This window comes from Oreochromis niloticus, linkage group LG22, assembly GCF_001858045.2.
Source record: "Oreochromis niloticus isolate F11D_XX linkage group LG22, O_niloticus_UMD_NMBU, whole genome shotgun sequence".
Taxonomy (NCBI): domain Eukaryota; kingdom Metazoa; phylum Chordata; class Actinopteri; order Cichliformes; family Cichlidae; genus Oreochromis; species Oreochromis niloticus.
Window position 1 is genome coordinate 21,273,019 of NC_031985.2, and position 15,126 is coordinate 21,288,144.

Here is a 15,126-nt window from a genome sequence, read left to right on the forward strand (position 1 = left end):
TGTTTTTATAAATTTCAATCTGAAAATGTACAAATATAGCAAATTAACCAAAAGTACAAAGTAAAAGCAGGTGAATATATTCAGTTAAAGAGAAAAACCCGTAAACGCGACTGATAATAAACCACGTGACTTAAGACCAGCATGAGTCCTGCAGTAATTTCCAGATTAATCTGGATCTTTCCACAGAAGCATTTTGTTTGCATATTTAATTGAGCGGCTCTGTCTTGTCTTTATCCCGATGACGTTATGGGGAAAAAAGGGAAAAGCATGTCATGTGGCAGCTTGTGAAGTCATTTGTGTCGTTTTTCTGTAATGACTGGTGATGCCCACACAACACGTGACCACGCTCTGCTGAAAACGTCAGGGGCCGTCGTCCAGAGCACAGCGCGAGCACAGAGGAGGAGGAGACGGCGAGCGTACATTTCGGCAGTTACTTCGGAGTAAACTTACGTCAGGTAAAAAGCTGTAATGTCTTTTCATGAGTATTTTGTGTTTTATTAGTAATTTTTCCCCTTTATTAAACACGTATGGATGATGAGCGCGTTTTTCTTTTTTGTTAGCAACCGTCAGCATCTTGCCTATCGCCAACTGTCAGAGGGATAGAAAGCATTAAATTCCCAAAACACATGCTGTTATTAGCAGTTATTTAGGGTTATTAGTTGGTCAGTTTGTACCCAGATACAAAAAGGTCTGTGAAACTGCAGTTTGGCTTTAAAAGGAGCTCTCGGTGTCCTCAGCTTGGGGGCGAGGCGTGTGGTCAGCGTCTGAAAAACGTAGCTAACCCAGATTGGATTCATCATGGCGAGGCTAGCTCGGTGCTGTCGGGTGTCTGTGGCCCACACGCTCGCAGTTTATCCACACTCCGACATTAATGGTGGTCTCGGCACCTTGGGCGTAACATTCGTGAATGCCGTGTAGTAGATGGTAGCAGTGTCGCATTTATCAGCGCTGGCGAGGCCTGCAGGGGATGCGCCTAAATACAGGTGCAGCATTAAAAAAAAAAAACCCCAGAGAGACCGCTTGATGCATGTTTTTGTTTTTGTTTTTGGTTTCGAGTCGCTCACCTCATCTAAACATGTCGCGTTGCTCCACTTTTAGTCCAGATTTCTGTTTGAGTTTAGTCTCTCTGACATTTCGGTGCTTTTATCAGTGAGTTTGTCGTATTTATCAGTATTTGTGGTGTTTCTCAGTGTGTGACTGAGTGAATATCGCAGTATTCATAGCAGTGACTTTATTATTTAATCACGAGGATACAGAAGGTAGAATCGGAGCCGAGTCACATGAAACTGCTATCTTTATGTGTCATCATAGTTATTACCGAAATTATACTTTTATTGTTTACTGGTTGTGCACACCTTGACAAATATTAAAGTGTGTTTTTTGTTTTGTTTTGTTTTGTTTTTTTGAAGAAAGAAACTCTGACTTCTGGCTCCCTTCAGCTCAAACTGTGGGCATTTACTGCTGTTCTTTGGTTCCAGTTTTGTCCTTTAGAGTTGACGTGTTGTTGATCTCTTAGAAATCATTTTCTTACTCTTTATAGTGTAGCTCATTTATTGCTAATGTTTTGATGCATAAAATATCTGTTTATCCAGAGATATTGAAGGAATAGACAACAACCTATAAGGATCTAGGCTTTCCCTGAGAGAGGCTATATTCTCATTGACTTAGCCCAGATCAGAAAGTTACCATCTAATAGTTACAGAGCCTCCAAAGTAGGGAGTCCGATTCAGTTTCACATTTAAATGGATGTTTTCCATAGTTTATTCACGTACAGTTTGCTACACATGAAGCCCTAAAATTTATTAACCTTTTCTAAACATTTAGTCGAGCAAAGTAATGCATTTTGATTACAGTTTTATAAGAAGGGTATAGATGGCAACCTTTTCCACAGGCTTGAGCATGACTCCTCCGCAGACATGTAGGAAGCTTTAATAATAAAAGAAGAGTAAAAGATCCGTACACATGTAGTTTACCTCTACCATACAGCTGCAACTCTAAATTTGGTTGCCCTTTAAAAATGAAACTTGCTTTCACAGCTCCATCACTTAGATATTGGGCTCAAAGGACCGTGACCTATTGTAGCCTTGTCAAACTAAATTTTACTAGAAGCCACACAGGAAAATGAAAACCACAAGAAAGCAGTTTATTGACCTGCTTTAATTTAGTGTAAAATATATCCCATCGTACAATTTTTGTCCACGTAAAAATCTCAACCATTAAAAAGAAAAAGATTGGCTAACTGAAAACAGATGGAAATGAAGCAGTTCATGAATAATAAATAATCAATATTTTATTGAATAATTAATGAGGACACTCATTTACAAATTAATTTTTAATAAATATTTAGGCATTAATAAAGTAATTTATCATTTGATAATTTAACATAAAAAAGCCACTTTCAACCGCTCCCCTTTCCAACACCGCAGACTCCACCTGTTTGATTTGGCAGTTTTTATGCCGGATGCCCTTCGCAACAGAATCCTAGAGTCGCCTTACAAGAACCAAGGCTCTTTCGCTAGTTATGTGAATGTGTAAACCACTGTTCTTGCACATATATGTAACAGCTGTTGAATAAAATTTTTCAGAGGGCTGAACATGAAAAATACAATTTGAAAAAAGGAGAGGCTACAGTAAAAACTAGGTTATCCTGATATGGGGTGCTAGATTTGGCCTAGAGTTTGAGATATATGCTCTAAAACCTTAACAGAAACTATGACTGTGTTATATTACTCATGTCCTGTTTCTGTCCTCCATGAATAATTCACACACCTTTAAAATATACCCAGTCTGGTAAATAAGTGACATCTTCAGGTGTTTTTGTAATTACAAACCTCCAAATAAATTGACAGTTTTGGTTGTCAATTCTTCATTTGACAGGAGTAATGCTAAAGTACAGAGAAAGATAAAACCATGATCCTGTGATATGTGGAGAAAAATATTGTACAGTTGTAGATTAACTTGCTTAGTAAGTTAAGTTGCTTGAATGTTGAATGTAAAAACTTATAGCTGCAAATGGAGAGATGCCAAACTGTGTTTCATTGTTCTGGTAACAATGACAATAAAGATCTATCTTATCTATATCTGTCTTATCTGTCTTATCTATCTTATCTTATACCTAACTATATTGCTGTAGTGTTTTACTGCTGATGAAATATTGTAGAGGAGTTGCATTAAACATTTGGAGATGCATAAGATTTGGACACACAACCAACAGTTCATCTCTCTTGCCAGCACCACCTCCTGAAACTGGCAACCCCACAGAGAGTGACTATTTGATTTTTAACTCTGAGCTAGTAATAAATGGCTTTCTTGTAGTTGCAGTTTTGCTACAGCAGTCTATTGTTTAAGTTACATTAATTTTGTGAACTTACAAACTCATTGTTATGTTCAAGTTCATAAGCTCTCCGATCTGATTGACTGTTTAACCAACATTAAACAATGGTTGAACAATAATTGCTTACAGCTAAACACAGCCAAAACAGAAACTTTGATTATTGCACCAGACAGTGTAATCGCTGATATTAAACAGTGACTGGGTGATTTAGGTTCCTCACAGAAACATAACCTTAGAAACCTGGGTGTTATTTTTGATGAAGCTTTTTCTTTGTAGGGACATTTAAATCAGATAGTAAGAACCTGCTTTTTTCACTTGAGGAACATTTCAAAACTTAGATCCATCGTGTCAACAAGTGAACTCGAGATGATTATGCATGCTTTTGTCTCCCCCCCCCCCCTATTGCCGGTTTGATTCATACAAAAACCTTTTAGTGGTACCCCACACTCGTTTTAAAACTCTAGGGCAGCAGTCCCCAACCTTTTTTGCGCCACGGACCGGTTTATGCCCGACAGTATTTTCACGGACCGGCCTTTAAGGTGTTGCGGATAAATACAACAAAATAAAACTAGTACCGGTACCGAAAAAAAGATGATTTATTCATAACACACGTGAAAAGACCCAGGAAAACCGAGGTAACGATAAAAACGATAACAAAATAACGCTGAAAACCGATAAAAACCCTGAAAACCATACATTTCACACCTGAGCCTCAACTCTCGCGGCCCGGTACCAAACGACTCACGGACCGGTACCGGTCTGAGGCTCGGGGGTTGGGGACCGCTGCTCTAGGGGACCGATCTTTCCAAGCTGTTGCACCCGGACTGTGGAATGCACTTCCCTTATTTCTACGGTGTCTGGACTCGGTGGAGACCCTCAAAAAGCAGCTAAAGAGATTTTTATATCTAAAAACGCTTTTAATTAGACAAGGGTTTTTATGATGTATTTATGACTGTATTGTGTTTTTACCTTGTAAAGCACTTTGTGACATGTCTGTGAAAGGTGCTATATAAATAAACTTTACTTACTTACAATATTAACTTTCACGCGGCAATGAGAGAATATTCCCTCAAATGAGTAGAACACCTGAAATATGTAACTCTTAATATAGAACTATGAGAACAACATAAATATCATTATAATGAAGAAACTGAGTAGACTTTTTATGTCACAGTGGCAGCAGTTTGTTGCTATTCTGTGCTAACCTACCTAAAGTGTATCCATCTGCCACGAGGCAAGGTGTCTGCAGGCTTGACAAAGCCAAAGCTGCTGCTGACACGGCATGTCACGATGACAGTATCATACTGCTGCCCTGACTGGCTGGCAGGAAGGAACTCAGTGTAGGCTTTTCTCAGCCACGTAGTCCAGTTAACTGTTTGTTAATAGGACATGAACAGTGTCAGCTGAGGGGTTTGTTTTAAAACACATCTGTCTCTGTGGCAGTTTGAAAGCATGTGGGGTCTTTTTATGTTGCAAAACAGGCTTGCAGCAGAGTTACATGCACACCATGTGACTGTGAAACAGCATTTTTTGATGATATCACTTAGTCATGCTACAGCAACTAAAAGAAAACCAAAGGGTTCCTGCTCAGACAGTTACTTGTTTGAGTTGAAAACCAACCCAAAGTATAACTGAAAAGCTTTTTGGTTTTCAGATTTTAGGAGGTGTTGGACAGTTTTATTGTAGTGTTGGATGCTTTGTTTTTAAATATGTTGGACTTTCAAGTTCAGCGTTTCTCATTTGAAGTTGTTGCAGTGCCACATATTTCACCTCTATACCGGCCCCACTGCTTTGTGCAGCTGTTCCTGTTTGTCACTTTGTCTTCTTGTGCGGCTCAGGCATGTACATAGCATGTTGAATGTGGGTTTGTTGATGCATTGTGGTAGCCTAATTGTGTTAACTTGGCTCTCTGTCTAGCCCACTGAGTTCCTCCTTTCAACCTAATTCCACTAGTGATAGCTATCAGCAGAAGCCAGGGATAGCGGCACTGTCTTTATCCACGGCGATGGAGCGTCTGTCCTAAGAGGATTTGAAATCTCTCACGTAATGCTTGTAAAGCTGTACAAACCATGCCTCAAACTCACTCTAAAAACAAAAACTGTGACCGTACCGACCTCTTTCCCAGACGGTGAAGTGAAACTGTTGTGGTTGTTGGTGACTGAATTGAACTTTTGAACTTGAGTGATAAAAGAGGACACAAACTTTAATGAAAGGTCATGAGTATTTTCTTTGTAAATGGTTAATTTGCTTTTAAAACCTTTTAAATGTAGGTAATCAGGGAGCTTTAAGGCATTTATTTATCAAGAGAGAGGAAAGGTTATTCTGCTAAACTGTCGGAGGACGAGCCATCTGTCTGTCTGCTGATGGAGCTGTAGTTAATGTGTATTTCTGACATTATTGTCCTGTTCTTTGAACTCTGTGTTGTTACTTTGGATTATAGGAGGTAATCCATTAAACATAGCCACAAACAGAGCAGTGCAGATAAATTCAGCACCAAAAAATGCAGTATAATGTCACTGCTGTTAAATGTAACATGAATATAAAAACAGCTGATGGTTTTTTTTTTTTTTTTTTTTTTTGAAATTATGCAACTGGGGCAGATAAGTTTTACCAAAGTTTTATATAGATAATCATTTACGTTAAGCTGTTACAAATTAATATAAATAGATCCTGAAGTTCTTCTCTTACTCAAGAGAAGCAAGCGACAGTTAGCTACAAGGACTTTGAAGCTGCTTTTTCTGTGAAGTTCAAAATTTTTCCTCATGTTCTTAGTTTTTAATGTTATCTGTAATGATGGACTTCAAAGCCTAACAAGCTCCTTTTTAAACAAAAACCAAAAAACCCCAAAGTAGTTAAAATCAGTAACTGATAAAATGGGGATGTGTACATGAAGTGTCCGTGAGTTGCACACTCACACTTTTTGTAAACATTAGATAGGGTGGATATCACATGCTTTGGGTGACTCGCATAATTAGTTAAGGCCTCTTTGGTTATGTAGTTTCACCAGGGCTACTTTAGTTGACTAATATTTCTGTCCATACAAGGGGAAGGTAATCTTTTTATGTAAGCTAACATTGACCACATATTGGATTCTTCAAGAAATCCAACAAAAATATGCTACTGGGTGTATACTGCATCCCTCTTATGCAACCATTGTTGTTCGGGGAGGGATTTGGCTCCTCAGATAATGATTGTAATCTGTTATGATCTTAATGCAGACTGTCACTGTGAAGCACTGCCAGCTTGTTTGTCTGCAGCATGTCACTGCACTGTCCTACTGATGGACAGATAGGGATCATGAGGACGCACACTGGAGTCCGGATGCATTTGCTAGAGTGAAATGGAGCAGTGTTGCATAACACTCACCGTTAATTCGGTGTGCCCTGAAAAGAGAGGAAGGGGAAAGAGTAAACAATTTTTACTAGACTGATCTGGAAATGAATGGATACTTCCATCTATCTCTGTATGTTTTTTCAGTACTCGTTGTATTTGTACTGTTTACATATAGTAGGTGTAGTCTAAACACCACAGGCTTCTCTATTATTGCAAAGGTAACCTGCAGCCTGCTCCACAAGTTCTTCTCATCGTGCATTTTTCTATGCATATATATATTTGGCTGTAAACAGTGAAGAATTGCAGATATGAAACCTATGCAGAAGTGCCTGTGTGCAGTCCTTCAATAAACTAGCAGCACATAGCCCATCCTACTACATGCTAGAAGTATGCTGACTGAAAAGTGAAACTAAAAGTTGACAAGTGGGCCTGAACAGCCATCATGTAACAAATAAAACTGTACATTTCATCTATTTTCAGTGACTTACTTGGTCTGACTTGTATCATTATTTCAGTTCTTTTAACTCGTACGTTTCACAAAGTAGTGTAAAAACATCTGAAGTGATGAGTGTTTAGAGTCAGCTTTTTATTCATTTTTAAGGCTCTAGGTTTCAGTCATTGCTGCAATTCTGTGTAGAATTGTAACAGGGCTCCTTCCTGGTTCTAACAGTTCTTGATGCTTTAAGCTTCTTGTGACGAGCACATTAGTTTATTAAAAAATGGCAGCTAACTACTACTGCTGGGATGTAATATTTTCACACTCTAACACAAGCCTGAGTGTGCACAAATACTTCTAAAAAAATGCCTTAGCCGTGCAAAGCTATCAGAGTAAAATTCATTGATTTAAACATCCAGGAGGTCAGAGCCGATTGAAGAGCTTCTTACATCACACCACATGGGGTTTTTTCTGACTTTCAAAAGGAGAAAAAGAGCCATGGAAATGCTAAATGGAGAAACTAGTCCAATAGCTACCAGGAAAAGAAATACAATTGAAAAACTGCATTTCAAATTTGATTTTTTTTAAATCCATTTTCTTAATAAGATTTTGAAAATCTCTTTTTATTCTTTATTTTGAATTTAAAATGTTTGTAATCAGACTCTTACTGACTTTTAAAAAAAATCCTTTTTATATTTGAACTATTTATTAATGGATTAGTAGCTTTTATTTATAACTACTCTTTTTTTTATTGTCCATTAAATATTCAAATAGTGAATTACTTGAATGTCTACATACAGAAAATACATTAACAGTTAATTTGAAACTTAATTTACTAATTAATATTTTATTGCACAATTTAGATATTCATTCATTCATTCAAGAAACGATTTATGTCAATGTGCATGACTCTCCTGGTCCTCCATAACCCAGTTGTAGCCTTGTAGGAATAGAGCTATAGTCCTAACAGAGAGTGATTTTCCTCTCTTGTATACGCTACCACAGTGTCACCCTAAAATAAACCAGAAGCAGTATTTCCAGAAAAGGACATTGTATCTGAAGCTGGCTATCTGCTGCTGTGTACTACATGTGTGGATGAAGGCAAATGTGGAGGGTATCCCATCTTGATTCTCCTGACATTGTTTGGAGTTCATGTGTAAAATGGTTTGAGAGATGCAAGGATAAGGTCCATCAATGGAAGAAATTTTAATTTCGAAGCAGTGGCATTTAAATGTCATACACTTGATTAAAAAAAAGTTTCCTCTCTCTAAGCTCCTCTAGAAGCCTCCACTCTCCTTGTTTGCTTTAACAGATTAGAAAGTAATTTATTGCGGGGGAGAGAGAGAATGTTTTTCCAATTTAAGGAGGAGAGGACATGAGGCAAAAGTTAACATAATGAATAGCACCCTAGGTGTTCTTTTGAAGTCAGCAATTGACTCAGTGGCTTTTTAGCTCCCTGCCTTTTGAGCAAGTTCTCCCCTGGGGACTTCAGGCCTTATTATGAAACCTGCACAGCACATTTGGAAGATGGCGACTGCTTGCCTTGTGCACCTCTCTGCAAAGTAATTTTGTTTTCTGTTGTGGAACTCTGTGCTTTTAGATGCCTTGTTAGCATTATAGATTACAGGACATAAACCTGTTGACCCAGGTTGTGCGGGGAGCCCAGGTGGGAGGAGGGTCACTGCAGTAATGGCCAATATGTCAGGTTGCCTCCTGAAGCAGATTAATAATACATACAGTTACCAAGGCGGCACCTGCATCCATGGAAACACTTTCAGCACCGGTGTGTGAGCAATGTTTGTACTCTAGTTTCTTTTCCTTTTTCATCTCACTTCCCTGACAGCTTTAAGTAGATATCAGGGTAGCCAGTCATTCTTCTGAAAGTTTTCGCTCAGATTGGATTTATTGACAAAACCTCATACATCTGTAGTAGCAAACATTCAGTCTACAGATCTGTCGTTTGTGTAAATAAAAGAAAAGAAAAAAAAACTTTATTTTACCTACTTCAGATGTCTTGCTAACAATAATACGTGAGACAAATTAATCTGTTAATTTAATGTTTTTGGAATTACAATTAATTAATTTTATTTTCATTAATTTTATTTTTTTTATCACAGTTAGCGTGACACTCCTATCTTAGCTGATTAGGATTTAAGTCAGTGATTTTCAAAAATGAGACTAAAAAAAGTCAACACTAAAATAAAATGTCTAGATTTCTATTTTGATTTTAATTTATTATATTTTTCTAATTTTCAGCAAATAATTTGAAGGCTGACTAATATTAATCATTCAAGAGAAGGCAGAAATAACAATGCATATCTCAAAATCTGGCCTTCTTGCACCAAAAGAATCTAGATGGAGAAACACAACTAGAGGTGGATTTTTTGGGGGGGCCCCACTACTACTCCCTTTAAGAGTAGTAGTGGGGCCACTCAAACAATGTTAGTGTACTGTCATTATCTGGCTAAATTGGTGTAGGTCTAGGGACTGCAGTCTTTGCCACCAACTTGTGTAACATTGTGCCATATTTCTGTTTTTGTTCCTCTATGTTGGTTTGTACTTCTGTATACTTAGGACTATCAGACACTCCTCCCCTCATCTTTCTTCACAGAGGAGTGTGTTGCAAGTGTCTTGTCTAGTGTTCAGACAGTAACCTCTGGCCCTTTTTCCTGACATTATCTCATGCTGGACTACAGTGGTTCGCACTGAAATACCACAGTCTGAGGTCATAACCTTTGGTCTCTTCCACCTCTGCTGTGCTTCAGCGGCACAAACAGCCTTAACACAAGACATGTGCTTGTCTTGTGTTAAGGCTGTATATAATAAGTCTTTATATAGACTTAGCCTGACTTTTAATACTGTGATTTTATTTACCTTTACGATTTACAAAGTGCTCTGACAGAGGCAAAGAGTAGATTTAAACAGACTGAAACATTAAATTCACACAGATGTACAGCTGAAAGAAAAAGAAGTTCACATTACATAAAATTCACCCTATAGACATGAGATTACTGAGTCTGCAACACCTACGTCAGACACCCTTGTGTACTTAGTGGTTGGACCACACCCACCTCACCCACTTAGAGACCAGCTACTCACCTGTGAAGCTGTGAGTGCTTCTTTCACAGTTACAACAACATAAAACAGTATGTTTGTAGTATTTATCACTGATGTAACTGTCTCAAGAACCATCTGCCTGAATGTTGCAAGCTAACACTAATTCTAGGCCTGCTCTTGCTGCGGTTAATGATAAAATAGCTGACTTTTTGCTTGTGAAACAAAACTTGAACATCCTGTAGGTCTGCCCAGTGCATTTTCCTTTCCCTCTGTTGAATTTGTTTACTTGCCTCTCTCCTTTTAATCAGGCAGATGTGGTGTTTGTGTCTTTGCCAGTTTGGCCGAGATGTTGGTATTACATTATGTGCTTTTATTCTGTACATATTTGTAAGTAGTTACATTATATTTCTGTTTTTCTGCTTTTCAGAGATTGTTGAAGCAGAGTGAGCTTTTCTCTACATCATGTCCCAGGACAAGAGTAGGTACCCCATAATGGGTGAGACCAACCCACTTCATAATGATGTCTATGGACCCTCTCAGCTAGGGTTTGGTGTGCCCCCCCCAAACTACAGCCAAGCCCCAGGGGGGCCCTACCCACCAGCAGCGGGATACGGGCAGCCCGGATACGGACAGCCTGGCTTCCCCCAGGCAGGCCCAGGCTTCGCTCCCGGTCCCTACCCTCAGATGCCCTATCCACAGGGACCGTACCCTCAGGGGCCATATCAGCAAGGACCTGCACAGCCAGGCTTTCCTGGGGACCCCATGGGTGAGTGGTTACACTAAGATCATTAGAAAACTAATCAGACTATAGTGTATCTGTGTAAAGAGCTCTTAATGAGCATTAAGAGTCAAAAAGTGGTGTATAAATACCAGTCCACAGATCTAAATATTGACTCTGCTCATGCTTAGCTAACAGAATGACACATGACAGTCAAAATGTCTTCAAAATGTGTGTTGTTCTGCCCTTTTTAATCCCAAATTGTCATGCTCTAATGTTTTTGTAGCACCACCTGTAGGTAGCCCTGGTTACCATGGTGACGGCCCTCCATCTTATTACGACAACGATGAGTTCACCAACTCCGGCTTCGAGGACAAGAACATCCGACAAGCCTTCATCAGAAAAGTAGGTTCCTCCGTTTCTACCAGATGAATATAGAACGTAACTGACGTGAACACACAATCCAACCAAAACATCACTCCTAATCAAAGTAATTTAACTCCTCTTTATTCCCAGGTCTTCATGGTTCTCACCGTGCAGCTGCTGATCACTTTCTCCTTCGTTGCTGTCTTCACCTTTGTCGATGAAGCCAAGTTATTTGTGCGTAAAAATACGTGGACATACTACGTGTCCTATGCAGTCTTCTTCGTGTCTTTGATTGTCCTCAGCTGCTGTGGTGACTTCCGCCGCAAGCACCCCTGGAATTTGGTTGCTCTGGTGAGAACTTTTCCAAACTCCTTCCACTCCTTTTACAGCTTAGACAGTTGTGAAAGGAATGCTATATATACATTCTATTCTGCAGCTGTATTTTTGGCTAGCTGCGGGCCTTGATTTCTGGAAATCTTGCTGCTGAGCTTTTCAAAAGTATTTTTAAGACCCACTAAGTAAGTGCCATCATATAGCTGATGCTGCCAAAACTGGACATCTCACATCAAATTAATCTAGATGAATAAACATCAAAACAGGCCAGATGAAAATCACACAAAGTTGTCCTGTTAAGATTGATTTTACAGTAATAATAAGAGGTGACCTCTCTCTCACTCTGAAAGCTGAATCTTTCTTTGTAAATAGTTTTGTAAGTAATTTGTGTGTTTTCTTACATACAGTCCATCCTGACATTGAGCCTCTCCTACATGGTGGGTATGATCGCTAGCTTCTATGACACAGACAGCGTCATCATGGCTGTGGGCATCACCGCGGTAGTCTGCTTCACCGTTGTCCTCTTCTCACTACAGGTCAGCACGTGCACACAGATCCTTCTGTAAATGTGTTCGAGTGTCCACAAAAGCTTTCAAACGTCATTCTTTTAAGAGATCATTTGTCTTGGCACTGTGTTGTTTTACCTACTCAATAACAAGCAAATACTCAGACTGTGTAGAAAAGCTGCTTTAGAATTGCATATCTTTAACCGTAGAGTGCTGTGTCTCCCATTTTTAAACATCTTGCTTTTAATTTTCTTTTGTTCTATTTTCTTTTTCTTTCAGAGCAAGTATGACTTTACTTCCTGTCGGGGTGTGCTGTTCGTGTGCCTGATCGTGCTGTTGCTCTTCTCCATCCTTTGCATCTTCATCCGCCACAAGATCCTGCACATCGTCTATGCCTCACTGGGAGCGCTACTGTTCACTTGCGTAAGTGCCGCACATATATCTCATCTTCTATGAACCAAAAAAAAAAAAAAAGAATTATGAGTTTGAAGGATTGTAAGGCATCCAAGTGGTTTATCTGTCAGCTTTTTGCAGTTCTTGAGAGTGGCCTGCTAAATGGTGAGAAATATTTGGCTTGCAAGGATTACATTTGGCCTTTGACTAGATAAATAAACCTAGACTGCTTTGACCCCTGCTGTATTTTAAACTTTTACAAAACTGAGGTCACTTTTAAATATATATGACAGTATTGACTAAAGTAAAACAATATACTTTATATTAACATGTTCAGTGTGCAAATGGCAGTTTAAGGCAGCATACACTGACGAGCATTACATTATGACCACAGACAGGTGAAATGAGTAACACTGATTATTTCTTCATCATGGCACCTGTTATTGGGTGGGATATATTAGGGAGCAAGGGAACATTTTCTCCTCAAATTTGATGCATTAAAAGCAGGAAAAATCAGCAAGTCTAAGGATTTGAACAAGTTTGACAAGGAACAAATTGTGATGGCTAGACAGCTGTTTCACAGCATCTCCAAACTGCAGCTCTTGTGGCGTGTTCACAGTGTATCCAAAACGGTCCAAGATATCGCCACACAAAGGGGTTCCATACAATATTAGGCAGGTGATCACAATCTAATGCCTGATCAGTGCATGGCCACAGTATCTGAAGGAGCAGTTGATGACCAAATAGATATAAAATGTACTAATTCCATCGTTTGTCTGTGCAGTTTTTGGCTGTTGATACTCAGCTTCTCCTGGGAAACAAGAAGTTGGCCTTGAGTCCAGAGGAATACATTTTTGCCGCACTCAACCTCTACACTGACATCATCAACATTTTCCTCTACATCCTGGCGATCGTGGGACGCTCCCGCGAGTGAGGCAGCACCTTGAGGAGAACAGCTGGGAGATGGGGAACGCCTCCCTTTATTGTGAAATGTTGCTAAAATGCCCTTTCTCTCTGACTTCATTACTTTATTTTATCCCCTTTTATTTCCTTTCCCATCACACAGAGTTCTATTTTCAAGAGGTAGTAGGCACTGAGGAGATGATGCAGCTAGTCTTAGCAGTCAGCTGAGAGGGGCACTATTTATTTAGTGGAATAAAAATATTGCCATTAATGACAGAGCATAATGATCTGTCCTCACCTTTGACCATTGTGCTTGCTCTAACTGTCCCTGCTTCTATTAACACAGATGGCTATGTCTATACCTACACCTCGAATGGCAGAATTAAAAATGCAGGCTCTGCTGCAGACGTTGACTAGAAAAAGAGCAGGAATGATTATGCAGACACACAGATGCAACCAGCTTTGTCTAAAGAGAAGTTAGTGTTAGAAATGCCATCTTCCTTCGACTGTCTGTTTTCACAAATTGTCTCTCCCTTTCAGCCTGCTGGTGTGAAGTAACTCTGCATGGCAAACTGGAAACACAACTAAAGACGTGATATGGTTATCTACAACTATAAGAGGAATGCCTCTAGCTTGCTTGTCACAGCTGTAAATAGTTAATGTGTTTAACTGTATATGATGCCAGTATCCCCCTACCTCTGAAAGACGTGCTGGAGTAATTTATATGGATGTGTCCAGCAACGAGTAAAAGCTGTTTTTGAATGGCATAAGAATGAAGCTTGTTGTTGGATGTGTGTTATAAATGAACATAAATTATTGTATTATTACAGAATATCTTTTCAAACAGAGGATTTTTTGTTGTTGTTGTTCTAAAACCTGAGATGTTCTCTTAATTTTTCCCTTTTCTTTAATTTACTCCTTTTTTGGGGGGGTCATTAATGTGAATTCAAAATGACTCTTTGTATGGGTTTCTTTGTCATGATAACTAATATTATTTTTGGTTTTGCAGCTTTTGTCCATGTTTAAAAACTAATGTAGACAGGTACTGGGCTTTAAAGACATGAAACTTTGAACTTGTGGTAGATACTGGGGTTTCTTTGAATTTGGTGCAAGGTTTAGAGGAAACTTGGAGATTGTAACGTCATCACACAATAGCATTTTGAAACCATTACTTACTGACTGCAGTTTTGTTTTTTTAGTGAAACTCATAGAATAAATCTTAATGCACTGGAAGCCAAAATACTCCTACATGCAAGGACATTGAAGTTGAATGAAACATGAATATTTTTATTCTCTAACTTGGTTGATTTTTTTCACCTCTTGCATGACCCTTTCCTCGTCTGCATGTGCGGAAAATGTACACAGTACAGCTGTTCTTGTTTTGGGGACACATTGGTGTATTGAACCCCAATTAGACTATTTTTTAAATTCCTGTGTTTGTATTCAACTAACGTGTGTGTGTGTGTGTGTGTGTGTGTGTGTGTATATATAGAGCTCCTTTAGTGGTGTGTATAGGTAAAGTAAGTTTTGGGCTTTGTAGGTCTGTTCGCATTGTATATTTGCATCAAATCAAACTTGAACTAAACCCCCTACACAGCTGTTGGCTTTTCATTAAAATGGATACAGTGATTAACAAGTTTGAGCTCTGTGTGTAGATTTTTGTGTTTCAGTTGTGATAAAATGATCACGTAAAGGAAATACAATGTTCTGGGCCTTATTAATAACACTTCTCTGTTTTAAATAAAAA

At 38.9% G+C, this 15,126-nt stretch overlaps 1 protein-coding gene across 1 annotated transcript; it reads left to right on the top strand.

Annotated features, from left to right (window-relative positions):
• Positions 1-241: 241 nt before the first annotated feature.
• On the top strand, positions 242-15,021 carry grinaa (glutamate receptor, ionotropic, N-methyl D-aspartate-associated protein 1a (glutamate binding)). Its single transcript, XM_005478528.4, has 7 exons — positions 242-455; positions 10,588-10,926; positions 11,165-11,283; positions 11,395-11,595; positions 11,985-12,113; positions 12,363-12,506; positions 13,261-15,021. The coding sequence occupies exons 2-7, from the start codon at positions 10,623-10,625 to the stop codon at positions 13,408-13,410; spliced, it is 1,047 nt and encodes a 348-aa protein (XP_005478585.1). The 5' UTR covers positions 242-455; positions 10,588-10,622; the 3' UTR covers positions 13,411-15,021.
• Positions 15,022-15,126: the final 105 nt, after the last annotated feature.

What these genes read in the sequence shown, in the direction of transcription:
- grinaa (XM_005478528.4), top strand. Translation starts at nt 10,623, where the DNA reads ATGTCCCAGGACAAGAGTAGGTACCCCATAATGGGTGAGACCAACCCA. An exon ending in TTGTCCTCTTCTCACTACAG is followed by an intron (nt 12,114 to 12,362) that starts GTCAGCACGTGC and finishes TTTTTCTTTCAG; the next exon opens with AGCAAGTATGACTTTACTTC. An exon ending in GAGCGCTACTGTTCACTTGC is followed by an intron (nt 12,507 to 13,260) that starts GTAAGTGCCGCA and finishes TTGTCTGTGCAG; the next exon opens with TTTTTGGCTGTTGATACTCA.